Raw genomic sequence first — 18749 nt, forward strand, 5'->3', positions numbered from 1 at the left:
AAGGGATGATCACCGTGTGGTTCCAATTCGTTTCCAGACTGACATCGTTGATTTAATGTGTATGATGACGGTATATTCGACTAAAACAATCAGTGTGGGGCATTCGGTGAAATGCGGAGAAACTGAATGAAGTGACCAAGCGCTTAAATTTCATGGACAAGGGTTTTACTTACCACTTCAGCCGCCGTTTGACAGCTGAAGCATTCTCTACGCAACAAGTCTGCCGCGAAATTTTATTGGAGCTCGCAAAACCTTTTATTGCCGACACTGTACCCTTTTTTGAACCATTATTTCGAATACTTTCGAGATGCCAAACATTTCTTCTGACATCTTGTATGCTAGGCGTTTTGGCTAAATCTAACAAGCCCGTCAGTGTGTGTGCATGTGCGTGCGTGCGTGGCTTGAATTCTGTTTATCACCGCGACCCGGAGACAATCGCTACCTATGGTCCATCCCGACGTCATAACGCATGGTATGCGTTGTCTTCCGGTACCCCCGGATCTCTCGTTATGTATCCCGTTGTTAGATGCATATCCTTGCTGTTTCTCTGTCGTACCACCGTGCGAGCTCTCCTTTGACGTCTTTACGTGGCGAATAACCGTGGAATTCGCGAAAGCGATGCCAAAGAATTATTCTTGAGTTTGACCTTGCCCCCGTGGTACGGCCAGGGCTAAAGAACGGAAATAAATTACTCCACCGCCTGCGGTGCTTCTTGGCCAGGTTACCTGCACGCTGCCTCCCCCCGCTTCTCCTCTCATCGGCCGCGGTGTTTGTGTAAGCTTTTGCTTCTGACGTGCACGGTCGGTCCGTGTTGTGCATCTGGTTTTCATCCATCATTCGCGTGCGCCCCGTTCGACTTTCCGGGATGAAAAGTGCCAGTAAAGTATGCCCGGTTTTCTAACTTAAGAAAGGAAGAGTTTAAACAGCACACTGCTTGCCTCCCTCCCGCCACAGCTACGAGTTATGTTTCGAATTCGCATTTTTAGCTCCATGCGCGTATAGTGAAAACGCATTGTGAAACTGGCTACTCCTTGATAAGTTTTGTGCAGACAAAGTGGCATTAGTTCAGCTAATGGTGTTTGACATAATTACCGCGTATGTTCTTTTTTTTTTTTTTTGCCACATGAAAAATCTTCAGAAGAACTGGTAGGTTCGGCATCAGATTACCTTCTGTCGCAATGCTTTTCAGGGCTGGCGAGATGGCACTCGTAGTTGCGACAGTTTTTCCTCCAAACTGTTTTTATGTTGCCCTGGTCAGTGGTCTGCATGGTGGTTCCGCAACTTTACAAAAATAATCGCGTTACGTGTTTGCCCATTACACTGCATGTACGGCACGGTGTGGGTCACTGTCGAAATTCTGTCCCTGCATCCTTCCAGTAGGGTAGCAGTACTATGCATGACACACTGCTGAAGCACTCAGCTTGATTGGTCTTTCTTCTCTGCCTTGAATACACAAGGTGCTGGGAGAGAGAGAGAGAGAGAGAGAGAGAGAGAGAGAGAGAGAGAGAGAGAGAGAGAGAGAGAGAGAGAGAGAGAGAGAGGGGGGGGGGGGGGGGGGGGGGGGGGGGGAGGGGGGGGGAGGCACTGAATGGCTTGTTAAAGCCGGGTATCCGGGAGTAGCTGACCTAATCAGAGTTAATGTATTTTAACAGGATCAGGAGCATGTTCAATCGGCTTAAAGTTCTACAGCCAATTTTGCTTTAAGCGTGCATGAGTACCGTAGGACCATGAAACCCAGCGGTGTTCGACAGCGGTGTTGGACAGTGTTTACTACGAAGCTGACTCGGTTCAAAGTTGGCATACTGCGACAACAAGTCGCTTCCGCGACTTGTCACTTCAGTAGACTCTAATTGGAGTAAACAGTGAAGCAAAGATTTGCTCCCCCTCCTCTCCCGGTTTTTTTTTCTTAGGTGCTCCAGCAGTACGAGGACGGCGCGGGGGGCTACAGTACCCGCATTGGCGGGGGCTTCGTGACCGCGGCTGCTGCAGCAGCCGAGGACGACGAAGATGATGAGGAGTTCGACCTGGAGAAGATCAGGCCTCGCGTCATTCTGCACGAGGACTCCCAGGCCGACTCGTACGCCAGTCGGCAAGGTGAGTTGGATTCATTTCGCGATCGGAGGCTGCGCGATAGTGCCGTGCTACGCACGTTTCTATGAACATAACGTTCGCTTTGGTCTGCTTATGAGGGGTCGTAAGCACGCGGAACGCCGAAGCAGTACTGCTGGAATCCTCCGTCTTGGAGCCTTTGTGGGAGCATGACGGGGAATCTTAGAACTTAACATGCATCGCAGCGACGCATGCGTGCGTGTCAGTGCCGATGCAACCTCCGCTCCCTGTGATCTTCCTTATCAGTGGTGCGAAAGATTCGGCCTTTCGTAAGAAGCAGAAAGCCTTTGGAAGTATCATGCTTCGTGCAACTAGAGAGAGGGCCGGCAGCGTTCTGAAACACGGATAAACGAAATTGATAAGTGCGGAGGTGCTCCATTCGCACCGGATACCACTGTTAACGCCGGTGCTGGGTTGCAGTTCGGCCACAGCCGCACTGTTCTAGTCGTTTCTAATCGAACATCCAAACGCCATCGAATATATAAGAACCTCGCGAATTCCCATCTGCCTTTCAATCTTATTTGCCTCGAATCCGCCTCCCTTACCCCCACAACTGAAACCGTACTGCAGAGAACCCCCGACTACTAAATTTGAGGAAACGAAAAGGCACACTCTCGCACACGCAACCCGAAGCGGCACCGCGCAGAACGTGTCTCCCATACGACCTCAAATGATTCTGATTGATTGATTGATTGATTGATTGATTGTGGGGTTTAACGCGCCGACGCAACGCAGGCGATGAGGCGCGCCGTAGTGGAGGGCTCCGGATTAATTTTGACCACCTGGGGATCTTTAACGTGCGCCGAAATCTCGTACACACGGGCGTTTTTGCTTTTCGCCTCCATCAGAAAAGCGGCCGCCGCGGCCGGGAATCGAACCCGCGACCTTGTTCTCAGCAGCGCAACGCCTTAGCCACTGAGCCACCGCGGCGGGTCTCAAATGATTCTGCACCTCAAGTACAGTCTTTGTCAAAATTTTGTAGGCCACGGCGACCGTGGCCAGAGCAGGCGCGCGGCCCAGCAGGGGCGCTGCGGTTGCCGCTGTCGGCTGGTTGCGCGGCTAAATAGAGCGAGGGAAACTGCCGCTCTTGCTCGAAGAGGCTGGCGCGACAAGTGCGGCGCGCCGTCTGTTTCTCAGCGCGGACACTTCGCGACGCACTTGTTGCGCCAGCCACACTACGAAAGCAAGAATTAAAAGTTCCCTCGCTCTCATTAACCGCGCAACCAGCCGACCGCGGCAACCGCAGCGCCCTACAAAATTTTGGCAAAGACCGTACACCTTTTTTCCTTTCATGCCCGCCAACTGAAGAACCAGTGTTCCTCCACTGCCATGGTCAAAATAACGCGCAGTAATTATAACGTATTTTCTTTGTGCAGAGGAACAGCCGGCTGCAGTGACACAGGGGCAACTCCTGTTGTCGCTCTTAAGCTGTAGCGGAATATAAAATTGTCACGTTCATCAAACGCGGTCCAGAAGCATGCCATCTCATGTTTTTAGGCACAGTTGCCCGGTGCAGGCCCCTATTGCCTTCATGCCGAATGTATTCCTGCTATTCCGAGAGCTCTCGTTTTTTCGAGCTTGGGGTGCCCGGACGTCATCGTCATAAAAGTTTAATGCTCCTGGGCCATTCCTTTTTTCATCCTTTGACCTTTTCCTTCCTTTCTTTTCCTTCCGTTCCTTTAATTCTATTCCTTTGCTGTTTTCTCTCTTCTTTCCTTTTTTCCCCCTTTATGTGCAGCCAACATTTCATCCCGCTCCTTTACATCTCTGGTTGTGCTTTCATGTCTTTCTTGATAACATTGCATTCCCTACTTTCTCTTTTCGTTCTCCTTTCCTTTCCGGTTCTTTTGTTCCATTAAGCTGGGAAAAGGGGAGTGAAAGGGTGATGAACGGGAGCCTAGCACCCTATGCGTCCCGCACCATCTCGCGGAGTGGAGAGCATAGTGACGAGGTGGTAGTGGAACAGTTCGACAAGGCACCGAAAACGCTCGTAATCCAAGCATCACCGAAACGCCGGAGGCCAATAAAAAAACTGTCCTGCGCCATGTCCCCAAATAGCATCAAATCCTATATCGTTTTTATTCCCCTCTATACTTCACATCCTTCTTTCCTTCCTTTTTTCACCCCGTAGATTTTTCCCATTTGTTCTTATTGGTTGCTTTCTTCGTTGCTAGTTTTTTGTCGTTTTTTCTTTGATGCTTTTCTCTACGGCTAATTTCACCCGTAATTCCTCTCGCGATAATATTTCAGCCCTCCTAGATCTCAAACGCTGGAAGCTTAAGGTGTTCGTGGGAAATATCGGACGTGGGCAGAGTTCGTTCAAATTCTCATTCTGTGAGCGTTGTCCCACGACACCTGGTGGGACGTTTGGGACATACAAGCTGGGGGTATGTTGGGAAAGGGTGGGCTTGTAGACAACAAATACACGGATTAGTGACAAGGAAAACTGCTGTCACCCGAACAAATGAACGGAGGCTGTTGGTCCTCGTGCGTACCTGCTTTCGGTCTCCTGGGTTGTATTGGCGATCTTATCGGATGCTGGCGGGGGGTGCGGGTGGAAAGTCCGCGATTAGCGCTGAGAATATACGCAAACTGTATTTTTTAAATAATTTCTTGGAATTCACGTTTAGTATACAGGCAGAGTTGTTTATCCTGTGCGCGCTTATTTTTATCGGCTGACGTCAACAGTTTTTTTTTCTCGTCGTATCCATTAGATCGCAGCATCTGCGAGCTTACGTGAGCTTTCCTACAAATTTGCAGATTTTCCTCGTATCTAAGCCGCTATGTTGGCTTACCGCGAAGGCTACACAAGGGTAATTTTTGCCGCACTTTATTTGGACACTCGGAGGCCTTTTTTTTTTTTTTTCGCTCCCATTATCATCTTTTGCAACGGCTTGGACAAGCCGCTCAGGAAGGACCTGTGAATGGTATATTTTCCACAATATTGTCGACCTGAAGCCCTAAAGCCATACTAAATTGCAAGGCTCTCCGCACGTGGCTCAGCGCTTTTACAAACAACTTAGTTACGTTCACTCCAGGAGGATTGATTGACAACTTGGCGCGCGTATTTCAAGGTTTTTCGCGCAGGCGCGTTAAGCGAAGCGACTGAGGGGCAGTTGTCGGCTATTGGGCAGCCGGACTCTTCCCAAGTTTTCCGATTACCTTGAGGCCGTCACATTTGGAAGGTTAAGAGCAGCGCGGCTGTTCAGCGTGGCGCGCCTCATAACCCTCGTAAGGCGCAGGAACAGACGGGGCATGAATGGGAATGGAAATCGAGCGCCCACGCTTCGCTTGCGCGTATCTCAAAATGTACAATCTAGTAAAGATGTTAGGCCTTCGGGCACTCCTGTCGCATGGCACGCCGTTTTCCACCGTGTGGAAGTAATGAAGTTCACCGAAGAGAAGCGGAAGTGCATGAACGCTCGCAATGCTGCACAGGTAAAGCGTTATTATTCCGCGGCAAATAGGCTGGCGTTCCGGGTACGCCAGCCTATCTGCCGACCCTATCGTACGCTACGCTATAGGGTCGACGGGTACCGCGGGAACAGACTGGGCAGGCGCGCATTCAGGCAGTGGCGTAACAAAGGGGGGGCAGGGGGGTACTGCCCGGGCGCTACTTGGGAGGGCAGCAGGGCGGCGCAGCGCCAAAAGTCGCCGTTGAAGAGAGTGCTAGTATGGATTTGTTTTGGAGAGTGCTAGTTTGGCTAGCTCACTTCCGGCGGCTAGCTCACTTCCGGCCTTTGTCGGTACATTGTAACGAACGAACTGCGCTGATGAAGACAAGAACGAAAAGGGGGGACGCACAAGGGACGCCGTGCCGAGGGGCACAGACTAGAGTCACTGAAACTAGGAAAGTACTTCCACTAGCAGGCGACGCGCGGGCAGCATTGGGATTTTGTTGCCAGATTAAGTCCAGCGCTGCGGGCGTGTTGCCCAACTGTAGTGCCTAGAATTGTTTGCACTTACATTAATATTAAAAATTCAGGAAAGCTTACACTCAGGCTTAGGACATAAATGGTGAATCTGTTTAGGTGACCATTGCCGCACTCATAGTACAGTTTCAGTATAATTGTTTATTTGCGCAGTTGCGGTGCTAGTAATCGTCGTCATATGCATCGAAGAGGTCGTCGTCTTCTTCGCGGCGAGTGGTGGATGCAGAGTCATCCTCAGCATTGTAGACTTCCGCCAGCTCAACTGGCCAAGCTTGCACTAAGTCGCTCAAGGCTTGAACCATAGGAAAGCTTCAGAATTTCTTTCTTCGTGAGCCTTGAAGGACACATCACCATGCATTTGCACAAGTTTGGAATTGTTTATTTGCATGTTCCGTCGTTAATTTGCACTGTGCTTGTAGTAGTTATCGTCATATGCATCGATATCCTCGTGTTCCTCATACCAAGAAATGCATGCACGGCAGCGCGTGACGACAGCGCTGGAATTTTTTTGTTAAACCCACTGCGCGAGCCGGGACTCTGCGGTCGCCGCGAGGCACGCGCTCACGAGCACTCGGCATTTTCTTGGCTTTTTTTCCCTGCAACACCGAACTTAGGGCTTCTACAACAGCTGTTATTAATGATATTGTAATATCTTTAATTACTATCATTATCGTCAGGAGGGGCGCGAAAATATATTTGCCATTGGCGCCGTCCCATCTAGTTACGCCACTGCATTCAGGGGCGGCCCCCCTCGGCGAGCCCGCACAATCGTTCTGGGGAGAGGTGGCCCTCTTCGCCATGCACGCGCGCGCATACGAGGTCGGGTTTCCGTACTTGCCAGCTCTAGCGTAGCGTACGCTAGCCGCTATGCTAATCGGCGTCGACGGGCGACGTTTTTGCGCCGCCTTGTTTGCAGTGAAGGTGGCGAACGGACGCTGAATTGTGTAAAAACACCGTTAGCCAGCCTCATTCGTGAAGCTTCCCATACGTTCCAGTGTATAACTCGTTTGCTTAAAGGTTGTCAGCCCGACGTCGGGCCTAACTTCACGCTTCGAGGTCCGACGTACAGCAGGGCCCACCGCTCGAGGAACAGCATTCTTTTCATGAAGTGCATACGTTGGACTGTTTTTTGTTAAAAAGCACGTCGAAGAGTGCAAGATTCTGACTGGCGCTCATCCTTATCCATTCCGGCCGCGGCGGCCGCTTTTCTGGAAGCAAAGAGCGAAAACGCCCGTGTGTTCGAGACTTCGCCGCACGTTAAAGATCCCCAGGTGGTCAAAATCAATCCGGAGCACTCCACTACGGCGCGCCTCATCGCCTGTGTAGCGTGGGCGCGTTAAACCTCACAATCAATTAACGCGCATCCATGGCACTGACTACGTTCCGTCGGTTTCTTCTGTGTGCTGCCGCTGTCCGCGTGAGTCGTGTTGGTGGCGTGTCCCAGGCAGTTAGGCCCGTGGTAATGCTGCTAGTGACCATGTTTTACCGATAGCCAGATGGGCAGCTGTGAGCTTCTCCCAGTTATGAGATGACCTCTCATGACAGGTGGCTTTACGCTATTGATTGTATGCTTCGCATCCCACCAGCAACCTTTGACCTTTATGTGCGATGGTGCCTTCCTAACGCAGGCGGTGGTAACGAGCCCGAGCAGAACGGCACGTCGTCGTCATCGAAGGAGCACGCCGTCCCCACCAAACGGCAGCGCCTCGCCGAGCCGTCGCCCTTTGCCCCGACTAGCAACAACGGCGTCGGCTCCGAAGATGACTCGGGCCCTGACGAGCCCTCCGTGGCCCTGGGCGACGTCAAGCCGGCCGACTTCCCCAGCCAGGTGGTGTCGTTCCTGCTTTCCCGCCAGGCCAAGGAAATGCGCGTGCGGGAGAAGGAGCTCAAGCTTCGCCGCGAGGAGCTCGACCTGGAGCGGGCCAAGCTCAAGCTGCAGGAGGACCGGCTCGCCCTGGAGAAGGCGCGCTTCGAGATCGAGCGTCAAGAGCGCGAACTGCGGCTCCGCTCCGAGAAGCAGGAGCGGACGCTCTTCATGGAGGTGCTCAAGCGGGTGGTCAGCTCCGGCTTCGCCGATTCGTAGTGTGCCCGATGCGGCTGCTTTGGCTGCAGGGACGGCACTGTGTTTGTTCGACGCTGTGGCAGTGTCTTGGGATTCTCGCCGAAATCGCGTTGTCATGCAGATGTAAATATAATTGATTTGAATGGCGACCGAGAGCGTTTTGTGTTGAAGCATCCATACAACACGAAAAAGGTGCCAGGGAAGCCGGCTGCCGTGCATGTTGGGGCCGTCAGTGTAGCTTCGGTACACCTGCTAAGGCAGATGGGAGACACGGGGTTTTACAGGTGTACAGAAGTGTAAGTTGAGGCACATATTGATTGAAAGAACAAAGCATGAGGTGAGTCAGTCGACTGCATTGGACGCAAGTCCATAGTCAAGCATGCTGCAAATGTAGTGGAGCACTTCGAGATGGTGCACTCGGCCTGGTTTATTACCCTACAATAGGCTTGATCTTTAAGACACTGTGGTTCACAGCTATAAAAATGAGTATATGGTATGTGGTCAACACAGATATGGGTTGTGTTATGGTAAGAGAAAATTGTGTAATTTTATCATTAGCAGGTATCATTTGACAAGTCGCATCCCCATATCATAAATTTGTCACTGATATGTACTTCCAATGCCTTTTAAGGATGGATACGGCTTGAGTGATAAACTGCGAGCAAAACACAATTGGAAAACCGCCTTAGGAGTGGATAACTGGGTTTATTTTTAGCATAAAGCATGTGGTCACGTCTTTTTAACAGGATGTCAGTGTTTTCGTGACTACATAGCCAAAGATCCGAAATTTGTTCCTGCCCCGGCATAATACGGTAGGGGAAACTCTCCGAAGATGCTTACTGCCAACTCAGCTGGGAACTATGGTTGTTGTGAAAACAACTGTAACTGAGATTTCTAGGCCAAAGCCACCCATTACCTGTATTACCCAAGTTTAGCATCTTTCTTGCTCCCACAGAACCCCTGTTTTCAGTATCAGCTAGCCAGGCTGCTGAGGATGACTAAGGACTGCCAACTGCTTATGCTTATTTAAAATCTAATAGCTAAAATTAGCATTAATATGAAGCAGCATGTTCTGATAGTTTGCCTTTGAAATCACCCTTTTTGCTGCTAAGACAAACTGGATATGAGTGACCCCCAACAAAGATGTAGCTCGGTGTATAAAACATTTAAAGGCTGTGGTCAATTCCAAGCTCCTGTAACGCTTGCCATATCCACTTTTATGCCTTGCAACACTCAAAAGCACAAACACAAATGCAAGCTTCTTCCTTTGATCTCACCTGTGGCTAATGGCATGCCTTCTAGTTTGCTCACTGTGTGTGCAAGGTGCACATACCTTCTTTTTTCTTGTTTACATTGACACTAGTCATCTTTCTTTCATATTTCTCCTTATATATGTATTGATGAGTGGTGGCCAGTGTTGCCTCCCCCTTTGAATGTTGTACAGCACTGTTATTTTCAGTCTTTAATGTGGCAAGACTTGAAGTGATGTCCATGAAGACTTCAGTGTTTTGAATTGTTAGCCTTTATGTAATGTTTTGTTGTTGCTGTAGTGAGTCATCCACTTTTGGTGTCCTGTTCAACATTTGCTGTCCCGTGAGTGCTGACTCATTTTCTCCTGTTCTCTCATATTTACATTCCAATTCCACCAATTGCATCTGCCCTGATGTGTGGACAGTCATCCATGAAGGTCTTAAGAAGGATCCTGTAAATTTGAATCTCTGGGTGGATCAACATTATAAACACAGCACTCATTGTGGAAATGAGCTGTTTCAATTTCCCAGAATATTAAGTGTCCCGAAGGCTGAAATTGAATTCATTATGCAAGACTGCCATAGCAGACATGTGCAGGTAGACTAATTCGTGAGGGCATGTTCTCATTACATTTTCTTTAGTGGTGTGCCCTGTGCATTCATAACGACTGGAGATATTTATTGCACTGAAATACTCTAAGTTCATCTACACATGATTCCTGCGTTTGCTACACGAAATATGGTCTTTGTTGGAGGAACTTTCTTCTATCTTTGGATGTTAACAGGGACCAGATAGGGCTGATTACCTTCTCAAACACATTGTTTAGGCTTTCCTGGGTTTTGATGTTCGCAAAGTCAAAATTGTTAGCATGCAATGTGACAAACAATTGTACCATGAGAACAAAGGGGTGGTAGAGTGAAAGTAAGGTGTTAATTTTTTTCCCTTACACCAGTGACTGCATTGGAGCAAATGCATGCACATAGTGAACATGCCGTTTTTCAAGATGTGAAGATTCGGACTTTGTATGCCCCGCTAATTATGAACAATTTGTATCAGCACCTACCTCGCCTTTAACCTATTCGTGTGTGAAATGGTACTGTATCTGGAGCCATTTTTGAGCCTTTTGTACATTGAAGTTCTGTGGAGTACATATTTTCGCATTTTGCTTTGGGTCGTCTAAAGCTTGTTTCTCAATGCTAAAGTAAATGTCCTTTTCTGCAGCCTTGGCTGTGCACCATCACACCTTTGTGATACGAATAAAAGTGTATTTATTGATAGTAGTCGTCAATATTTTCTTTCTGTGCTCAACCATCACACCAGCTCCTTTTACATTGCCATGAGTGCTAATGGGGTGCTGGTTACCACTGAAGTATGCCATCAAAAGTTCATTTGTACGTGCATGCAATGAAAATTCGCACCTATTATGAAGAGATGTTGGACTAAGGCCTACACCTCCCACTGCCCTGCTACTCTGGTGCCTGTGATGCCTATAGCTAACCGCTTTTTCTATGTCCCCCCTCCCCCTTTTCTGGTTGGATGACTGGCAGGCGCTCTGCGTGCGGGTTTTTACATATCAGCCACGCCTAGAACGCCACCCAGGACGGTCCCTCTTTCTCTTACTTTTTTACCCCTCCCCACTCACTTCCTGTGCAATAGAGATTATAATTATTATTACTATTTTTTAGCGGCATGCATCCTTTGTTACGGAATTTTCTGATCGTGTCACTTCAGTATCACTTTCTAGTTGAGCTGGGTTTGCATTTGATGAGGTGACTATACTTGGGTACAACTTGAAGAAGGGTAACAGAAGGTGCCTCTGTGCTTCATCACCGCAAGCAGATGTTACTCCGCGGTCCAAGTAGTGCGTTATTGGGAATATTTTGAACATGGCACAAGCCGTTCCCGTGATTTTTCCGACTTAATATGCTTATAAACTTCTTCAACGACGACAAACAAACTACTTGAGAAAAAACAGACGATATCGCACATTCATAGTAATCTCCTTTCAAAACGCGCGCGCCCGTTGACATCTGGGTCCGCAGCTTACGCGGAGTGATACCGTACATGAATCATTGCGGTTTTTAACTTGTTCCCGAGTATACTAGTTAATTAGGGTTTAGGGGAGGAGCATGGAACGCGCGTAAACACAATAACACATGATTAAAACCGTAACAGTAAAACAATAACACAGTTGTGATTGCCCTTCCTCAAGCTTAGAAACTAGCACTACTAAGCCTACAGGCTGTGTGCCACCCCACCCTTCTCCTGACCTTGCTGCAAGGTATGCGACAACCACCCTCCCCCTTTCTTTTAGTAGGTTAGCCCGGATCTGACCCTTTGGGTAAAGGGAGGAAGTGGTATAACCGCTAATCCCAATGTTGTGACGAGGGTTTCAATACGTGTCCAGGCACCACAGCGCAGAGCTGTGGTGTTTCCTTCTCTCGTCCTAGTGGTTGGCACTGTCACAGCGCCAACCACTAGGATGAGACCTTAGGGTGAGACCTTAAGGCTTTTCCTTAATGCCTCATTAAACTTGAAAGGTAACCATCGTCATCATCCGCATCAACACGAATGGCACCGAAAAACTCACGTGACTTCAGCATGTAGCGGGAACTGACGAGTGGAGGATGGCGGTTGTGCTTTGCGCTGTTGCTCGGCTAGCATGCCAGCCGAGCAACATGCTTAGTTACTCGGCTGGCAACTAAGTTCCTGATTAGTGATTATCGAAGTTAATGACTGATTAGAGATTGATATCAGCATCGTAGGATCAAGGTGGATTAAGCTGGATGAATGGGGGACGTAATTATTTGTAAGATGGGAATAATGTGGACAACCATGCATAAAGATAAGGATTAAGAGCTACTAAAATTGCGTAATGTTGATCACGGTGGATTAGTGCTCAGTAAGATTGATTAAGGGCGGTAAAATAGCGTGGCGGCTGTCTGAAGGGTAGGGCGTGCACATAAAAGGTACTCGTCACAATAGTGCTATGGGCTTTGACCTCCAAGGCACGTAAGAAGACTTCAGTGTCCCGAATAATTTTTATTATCCGTCATGCCTCACTGGCTCGCCAAAGTTTTCACGTTTGTTTCAGCGGCAGTGGGCAGCGAGTAATGGGGGCGGCAAGGCATATGGAAAAATTGTATCGCAAAACGCGCAATATCCTCTTCACGGAATTCTATATGGTGCCTTCGCCACATGATCCCGGTGACCAGCCGAAGCAGAGATGAACAGCAAGATCTCAGGAAACTATCGCTCGCGGAGGGAAACGGTGGGGTTTTTAGACAAGCCTTTAAGCAAAGCACGTTTCCGCAGGAAGAACCGGAAAAAAAAAAAAAACGTTTCAATAAAGGAATACAACAGTTTGAGAGAGTTGTCGCTTGCGTGTAACCAGGTGGTAAAAATTAGACTTAGCATCGGTGGGGTGACTGTACAGCAGAATTTAATTGGCTGGTTGAACGCGCATGCTCATTGAACGGAATCCGTTTTCATGTCGCAAGTAAAGGTAGTAATTAGACCACGTGACCGCTGCTCAAGATACTGAAACGGAATAGCTTGCCGTGTCGCTTCCAGTGCGTAGTGCGAAATACGAGATATGTTTACGGGTCTAAGATGGTTAAAATGTCGTAATACTACACCACGTTTGAGCCTCAGATCTCTTTGCTATTCTGCGGGGCTCGACATCTGACAAGCAGGACCGAGTTTTCACTGCACTTTTGTGTCCGACCTAACGCACGTCCAACACTACTCCTTACATGTAGCTTCGTGATACTATATTCACCGATAATAAAGACATAAGAAAACAAGTTGGCATAAAGAAAACAGGCCCTCCGCATATCCGAAAGGGGCCATGAAGTCAAAATACAACCTGGTTCAATTTGAAAGAACTAGCCATTGGTACTTCAAGAGAACGTGTTGCTGGGCGTGTTGGTTGAGGTCTACAAGTGTAGCGCCTGTCCGTGTCTTCTTTCTTGTGTGTTGTGTATTTGCGCCACTCGGTACGTTTGTAGCCATTGGTAACTCACTAAGCTCTTTAGCTGCCACGGAAACTGTTTTTAAGCGAAAAAAACGCAAGAAATGTTTAAAAGCTGTCAAATGTCGCGCTACGGTGTCGAGATGTGGTTAGCAATGACACAATAAAAACATAGTTGTTAGTGCGTCAACTGTTTGTTAAAATTTAAGCAATACAATCAAATGGAACCACAGACCCCAGTACAATCACCCAGTCTTATGTTTTCTCAATCGGAGGCCGCCAATATCCCGAACCAGATTGTGTGACGTCATAGGGATGTCGGCGGAAAGTATAGCTGGGGTGCCGCCACTGCAACGTCGGCCACTGCTCCATCTGTTTTCTTTCTTTATTATGTGGATTATCTGTTTGAAGTTTGCGATAAAATTGGTATCATTGTTATTGGGACAAGGCAATCTTCTTAACGAAACGTGTTTTGCCTTCATAGCCCATTTGAAACAGTCCACCTCCGTGCGGCTGCGGCGAGTGCGGTAGCCGACGCGCCGCAACAATACGATTCCTCCGCCCTGCTTATATCTTCGCTAGAGCTCGGCGTCGCGGTTAGAGCGCGGAACGATCGTCGGGGAGCGCAAAGTATCTCCTTGACCCCAGCCCGGCGCAAGTGTGAAGCGTCCCCGCCTCCTGGAGGGGGAGTCAGGTGAGCAGCAGGCGCTCATGGCGTCGTGCGCTGCGGTGGCCGGCATCCAGCCGAAGTCCCCCATCGACGCAGGCTCAGATCAAAGGGAAAAGCCGCCTCTTCAATTAGGCACCGTTTGCGCTCTTCATTAGAGCGGCCGGGGCATTCGAGGGGAGGGAGACCCCGTTCGGGGCTGCGTAATGGTCGCCGCTATAACATCATTTGGCCGCCAGAATGCTAAGGATAGGTGGCCATGTGCTCAGTTTTTGCGACCCAGGGTATGATGGGAAGAGAGGGCTGAGGCAAGAAGGCGCTGTCGTTGATGAGAGGTGGTGACGGGGGAATCTCGGAGGACTGCACGGCAGTCCTGAAGCGTTTTCCACAATAAAGAAGAAGAAGCAGTAATCTGAAGCCGTGGGAACGGATGTTTGGAGGCCGCCCTGATGAAGAATATTTCAGTTTACTTTCGTATATACAGTACACTAAGAAAAACAGCGCGAATGACAGGACGAAAAAAGGGAAGACAAAAGCACAGCGCCTGTGCTTTTGTCTTCCCTTTCTTCGTCCTGTCATTCGCGCTGTTTTTCTTAGTGTAACAATGTACCAACTGGCCCGTCAGCAAACCCTTCTGGTATATACAGTACATCCGTGCACGAGCCTGTGGGCGCGTAGAAAGCATAAAAAAAACGCTAAGTGGCTAACATGATTGGATGAGGCCTTGTGTTTGCATTGTTCTGATATTAGGCAAAAGCTTATTCTTATAACGATGATCGGAACTTGATTTTTTTTTTAAGTAGGGTTGGGAAAATGGGAAAGAATATTTTGGAGCTTTATTTTTCTTAGTAATTAGAGCCTCGTCATCTTTCAAGCATGTTCTTGTCCGTTATCAAATGGTGAGCTGCCATTTTGAAGATCGAAACCCGACGTCTTTGACGATAATTTTGCATTGTGTTCTCCCACACCAGAGTCACGCGATGAGTTGTTTGCAGCTCCGTTACAGTGGCTAAAGGCGTCCAAGAATCGCCTCCGTCATGCCGAGGTAGCGTGGTGGACGAGTGGCTTGCAGGAGAGTTGCCGCCGTTCTGAACAACGACGCAGAGCCAAGAGTGAAACTTCACTTGTTTGATGCATGGCGAGTAGAGAACAGCGATGATACAGGTAGCAGCACATCGGCGTGCTTACAACATGACAGTCGAACGTGTAGGGAAACGCCCTCAGCAGTGGCCCACGATGCACTGCTCCCTCATCGGGGTGAGAGCCTATTTATAGTCTCCAATGCAACGGTCAAAACAGGCGTACGGCGTGTTGCGCACGGATCGTTAGTCAAACACACACAAATAAAAGCACTCTCGTAGAGCCGGAGAGGCGATGAGTCCAGTGTTACCAACCAATTTTGCCTGCAACGCCTCACACCGGGCTTGAAAAAGCCCTACATCACCCTACATAATATTTTTGGTGGCCCTACGCTCCTCCCCAGACGAAAAATGACTGTTTTGCGACATATCTATCAATGTATTTGTTGTTTTAGGGGCTCGGGCTCTCGGCGTCTGCTGTTGTCGTCGTAGTATCATGTAGTCACGGTACAAAAACACCAGGACACTCGTTTTCCAACGCCTCGCCCTAGAACGTAACGCGTACTAAAAGAACACACCGGGACACTCGTTTTTTTTAATACCTCGTGCTAGAACGTTAAATCTCCATTGGAAAAACGCGCACTAAAAGAACACACCCGGACAGTAGTTTTCCAACGCATCGTGCTAGAACGCTTACGGTGCTTCAAAAACACGAGACTTACAGCAAAGCTGTGTACCTCTACTACCCAACGGTTTCATCTCCGTGCATGGGCAAAAACGCCAAGGCCCAAGAATAAACTTGTACACTGCATTCTTTGCACCTCCCCAGGTTCCACGTTATTGGAGATGGCACGGGATTTTTTATTCGTTTCTTTTGTTATTTTTGTATTTTTAGTTGCAGGTTTTATTACTTTTACAACCAGTTCCGGTTTCGGACAACTCGGAGTAGAACAGGAATTTTTCGTCTCCAGAGGTAATGTTGTGTAACCCGCTTGAAGGGCTCCTGGTGCTACCCTTTTGCCGGTGTTTTTGCACTCATACACGGGCACCTTGAAATGATTCCGCAGCGATGTTTTGGCCGGTGTCTTTTTCGCATAAGCGCACGCACATAACCTGTCACACCTTTAAACGTGGACGCAGAGTGGTGGGGGAGGGTAGGGGAAAGGGGGCTTGCACACGTAGCCAGGCTTCACGCACGTACGGATTTAGAACAGTTCCGATAAAATGGTTGCAGAAAACGGCAGGTAACTCTTGCTTAATCAAAACTACTCCCGAAACAGACGACTCCAACAGTACTCCTAGTTTCATTTAATTTTCATGATTACATAGCTCATGATTCAGAAGTTTAATGAGTATGGAGTTCTAAACGGAAAATTGCCATCTGTTGCCACTACACAGGATTCTGCGGAGGCAAATGACATACCCGTATTTGACCGCTCAATAAAACTAGAGCCCTTCCAAGTTTCGTTCAGCTAGTTAAGTAGAGGTATGCTCAATGGCATGTAACTAATAAAAAAAAATTACCCCCACCTCCCCTCGCGGGAACCCTGGTGTGATGCGACGCTGAGGGGGGTTCAAGCGCAAGCGGAGAGCAACCGTCGACCGAAAGGCCGCCGGAGAGCGGCACACCGGTTATATGCTCAGCGCGCCCGAAGGAGAGGAGACCGCGGAAGAGAGAGTACTGCACATGCGCCGGCGCCAGTGTGTCTGCCGCGGCTATGACGCAACACAATCCAACACAATCCACTTTAATCTAATCCAATCCAATCCAATCCAGGCCAATTCATTCGAATCCAATCTAATGCCCCTCGCGAGAGAGGGGCATCGGAGAGGAGAGGGGGTGAGCGGCGGAGAGCGCAGCTCGCGCGGCGAGGAGAATGGGGGAGGGGCGGACGACAACAACGCCGACGACGCTGCATGGACAAGGCGAGTGAATGAGATGCAGTCGCATCTAAAACGTGTTTTGCTTCGTCCACTTCTTGGGCTGCGCTCTGCTTCGCTGGTCATCGTTCTTTGCAGAGTGAATGGCGCTATTTTTTATTCATTCAGCTTCCGTTTCAGAATCACTATGCCTGTATATCATGTACAGGATGGGCAGATACGAATTGCGTGACCTCATCGGAGTCGCCGTACAAGAGCAGTTATGTTATAGAGTTTCGTATTAACATACAATGTGCATTAGTCGGTAACTTTATGCTGATAGTCACTCTTTTCTCCACCCTGATCACGGAGGAAAGCTTCCGTCCATGCTGCGGATAGCGAACGTTCCATTCTTAATTACGATATCTTCCTTCTCGGTACGCATTTCGCTCGCGCTCCATCGTTCTCTAAGGAGCCAGCTTTTTTGTCGCGCGCTGCCTAAGGATCGAGCTGCAGAAGCGCAATCCAGGTGACAAAGTGGCAATTAAACCCGTTACACCAAGGAATAATTTCATACTTTCTCGGATTCATTTGGCTTAGAACTGCAAGTTTAACAAGAAGACTTAACATCGCCCTACACCTGGCGGAAAATTGGCTGAACAGCCCGACGGTCCTACGACGAGAGAAAAATTCAAAAACGCTCTACAAGTAGAGAGAAAGCCCTACAGTTGGCAACAATGGATGTGTCAGACGCGCCGCCGTTGTCAACGGCTGCTCGGGCAAGCTCCTCCATGCTCGAGAAGGTTCTGGCTGCGCCGTATTGTCGCAGTCGCATGAGCACCGCAAGTGGCCTTCCTCTACGAACATCACTGTTATGCGGGAAAGTATCAGGGCACGCCGTCGCGCTGTGCATTGCCGAAGTCCGCGCGCCGTGACAGCCCAGTCTATTCGTAACAATGCCGTCTATATACAGGTACAGTGAAAGTGAACCAATAGGGAAATAATGATTATATTCACAATATCATCATTAAATTCTTGAGAATATGTAATGCACCTGCACAACGCACGTACGTAATGGAAAAATGAGACGCGAACACGAAAACATGAACCTGAACACAAATAGCTCGATTTATTTCCATGCAAGTCAAAATGACGCGTGGCTTAGTTACAAAAACAAAGTTGGAAAATGTGGCTTTCGAAATAGTATATCGATAGCGCGCCAACAGTTTCATTTTTGCGTGTTCTGGTTCATATTTCCGTGTTCGCCTTTCATTTTCGCATGACTGTACAGCCCGCCGCACAGATAGAGCAAATATTTCACATTAGCGGGTCTTAAAGAGTGTTACTATGACATCCAAGGTGGCTACGTCAGCCCCGAAACAATAGTGAGGATCAAAGTGGACAGCCCGGACTCCAAAAATATTATATAATTTGTATCAAATCACGTTACACCGAGGCGGTAGAAGGTTATAAATGTGAATTAGCTACACTCTAGGCAGGTTTTTGGCCGACGGGAAAAATATATTTATTGTGAGCGACGTATTAATTTGCTGCAGAACATTTACAGAGGATCACTTCCAACATACATACATACATACATACATACATACATACATACATACATACATACACACATACATACATACATACATACATACATACATACATACATACATACATACATACATACATACATACATACATACATACATACATACATACATACATACATGCATGCATGCATGCATGCATGCATGCATACATACATACATACATACATACATACATACATACATACATACATACATACATACAT

General features: G+C 48.4%; 1 protein-coding gene across 2 annotated transcripts in view; it reads left to right on the plus strand.

The window, feature by feature from the left end:
- Positions 1–8274, plus strand: part of LOC144177802 (uncharacterized) — a 40824-nt gene extending 32550 nt beyond the window's left edge. For both annotated transcript variants that reach the window (XM_077705375.1, XM_077705376.1), the window contains 2 exons: positions 1911–2094; positions 7670–8274. In XM_077705375.1, the coding sequence (XP_077561501.1) occupies positions 1911–2094; positions 7670–8124 (639 nt within the window). In that variant the 3' untranslated portion in view covers positions 8125–8274. The remainder of the gene's footprint in view (positions 1–1910; positions 2095–7669) is intronic.
- The last annotated feature ends 10475 nt before the right edge of the window (positions 8275–18749 follow it).

The sequence above is a fragment of the Haemaphysalis longicornis genome, unplaced genomic scaffold (assembly GCF_048455015.1).
Source record: "Haemaphysalis longicornis isolate Haplotype H1 unplaced genomic scaffold, Haemaphysalis longicornis Haplotype H1 scaffold_31, whole genome shotgun sequence".
Lineage (NCBI taxonomy): Eukaryota > Metazoa > Arthropoda > Arachnida > Ixodida > Ixodidae > Haemaphysalis > Haemaphysalis longicornis.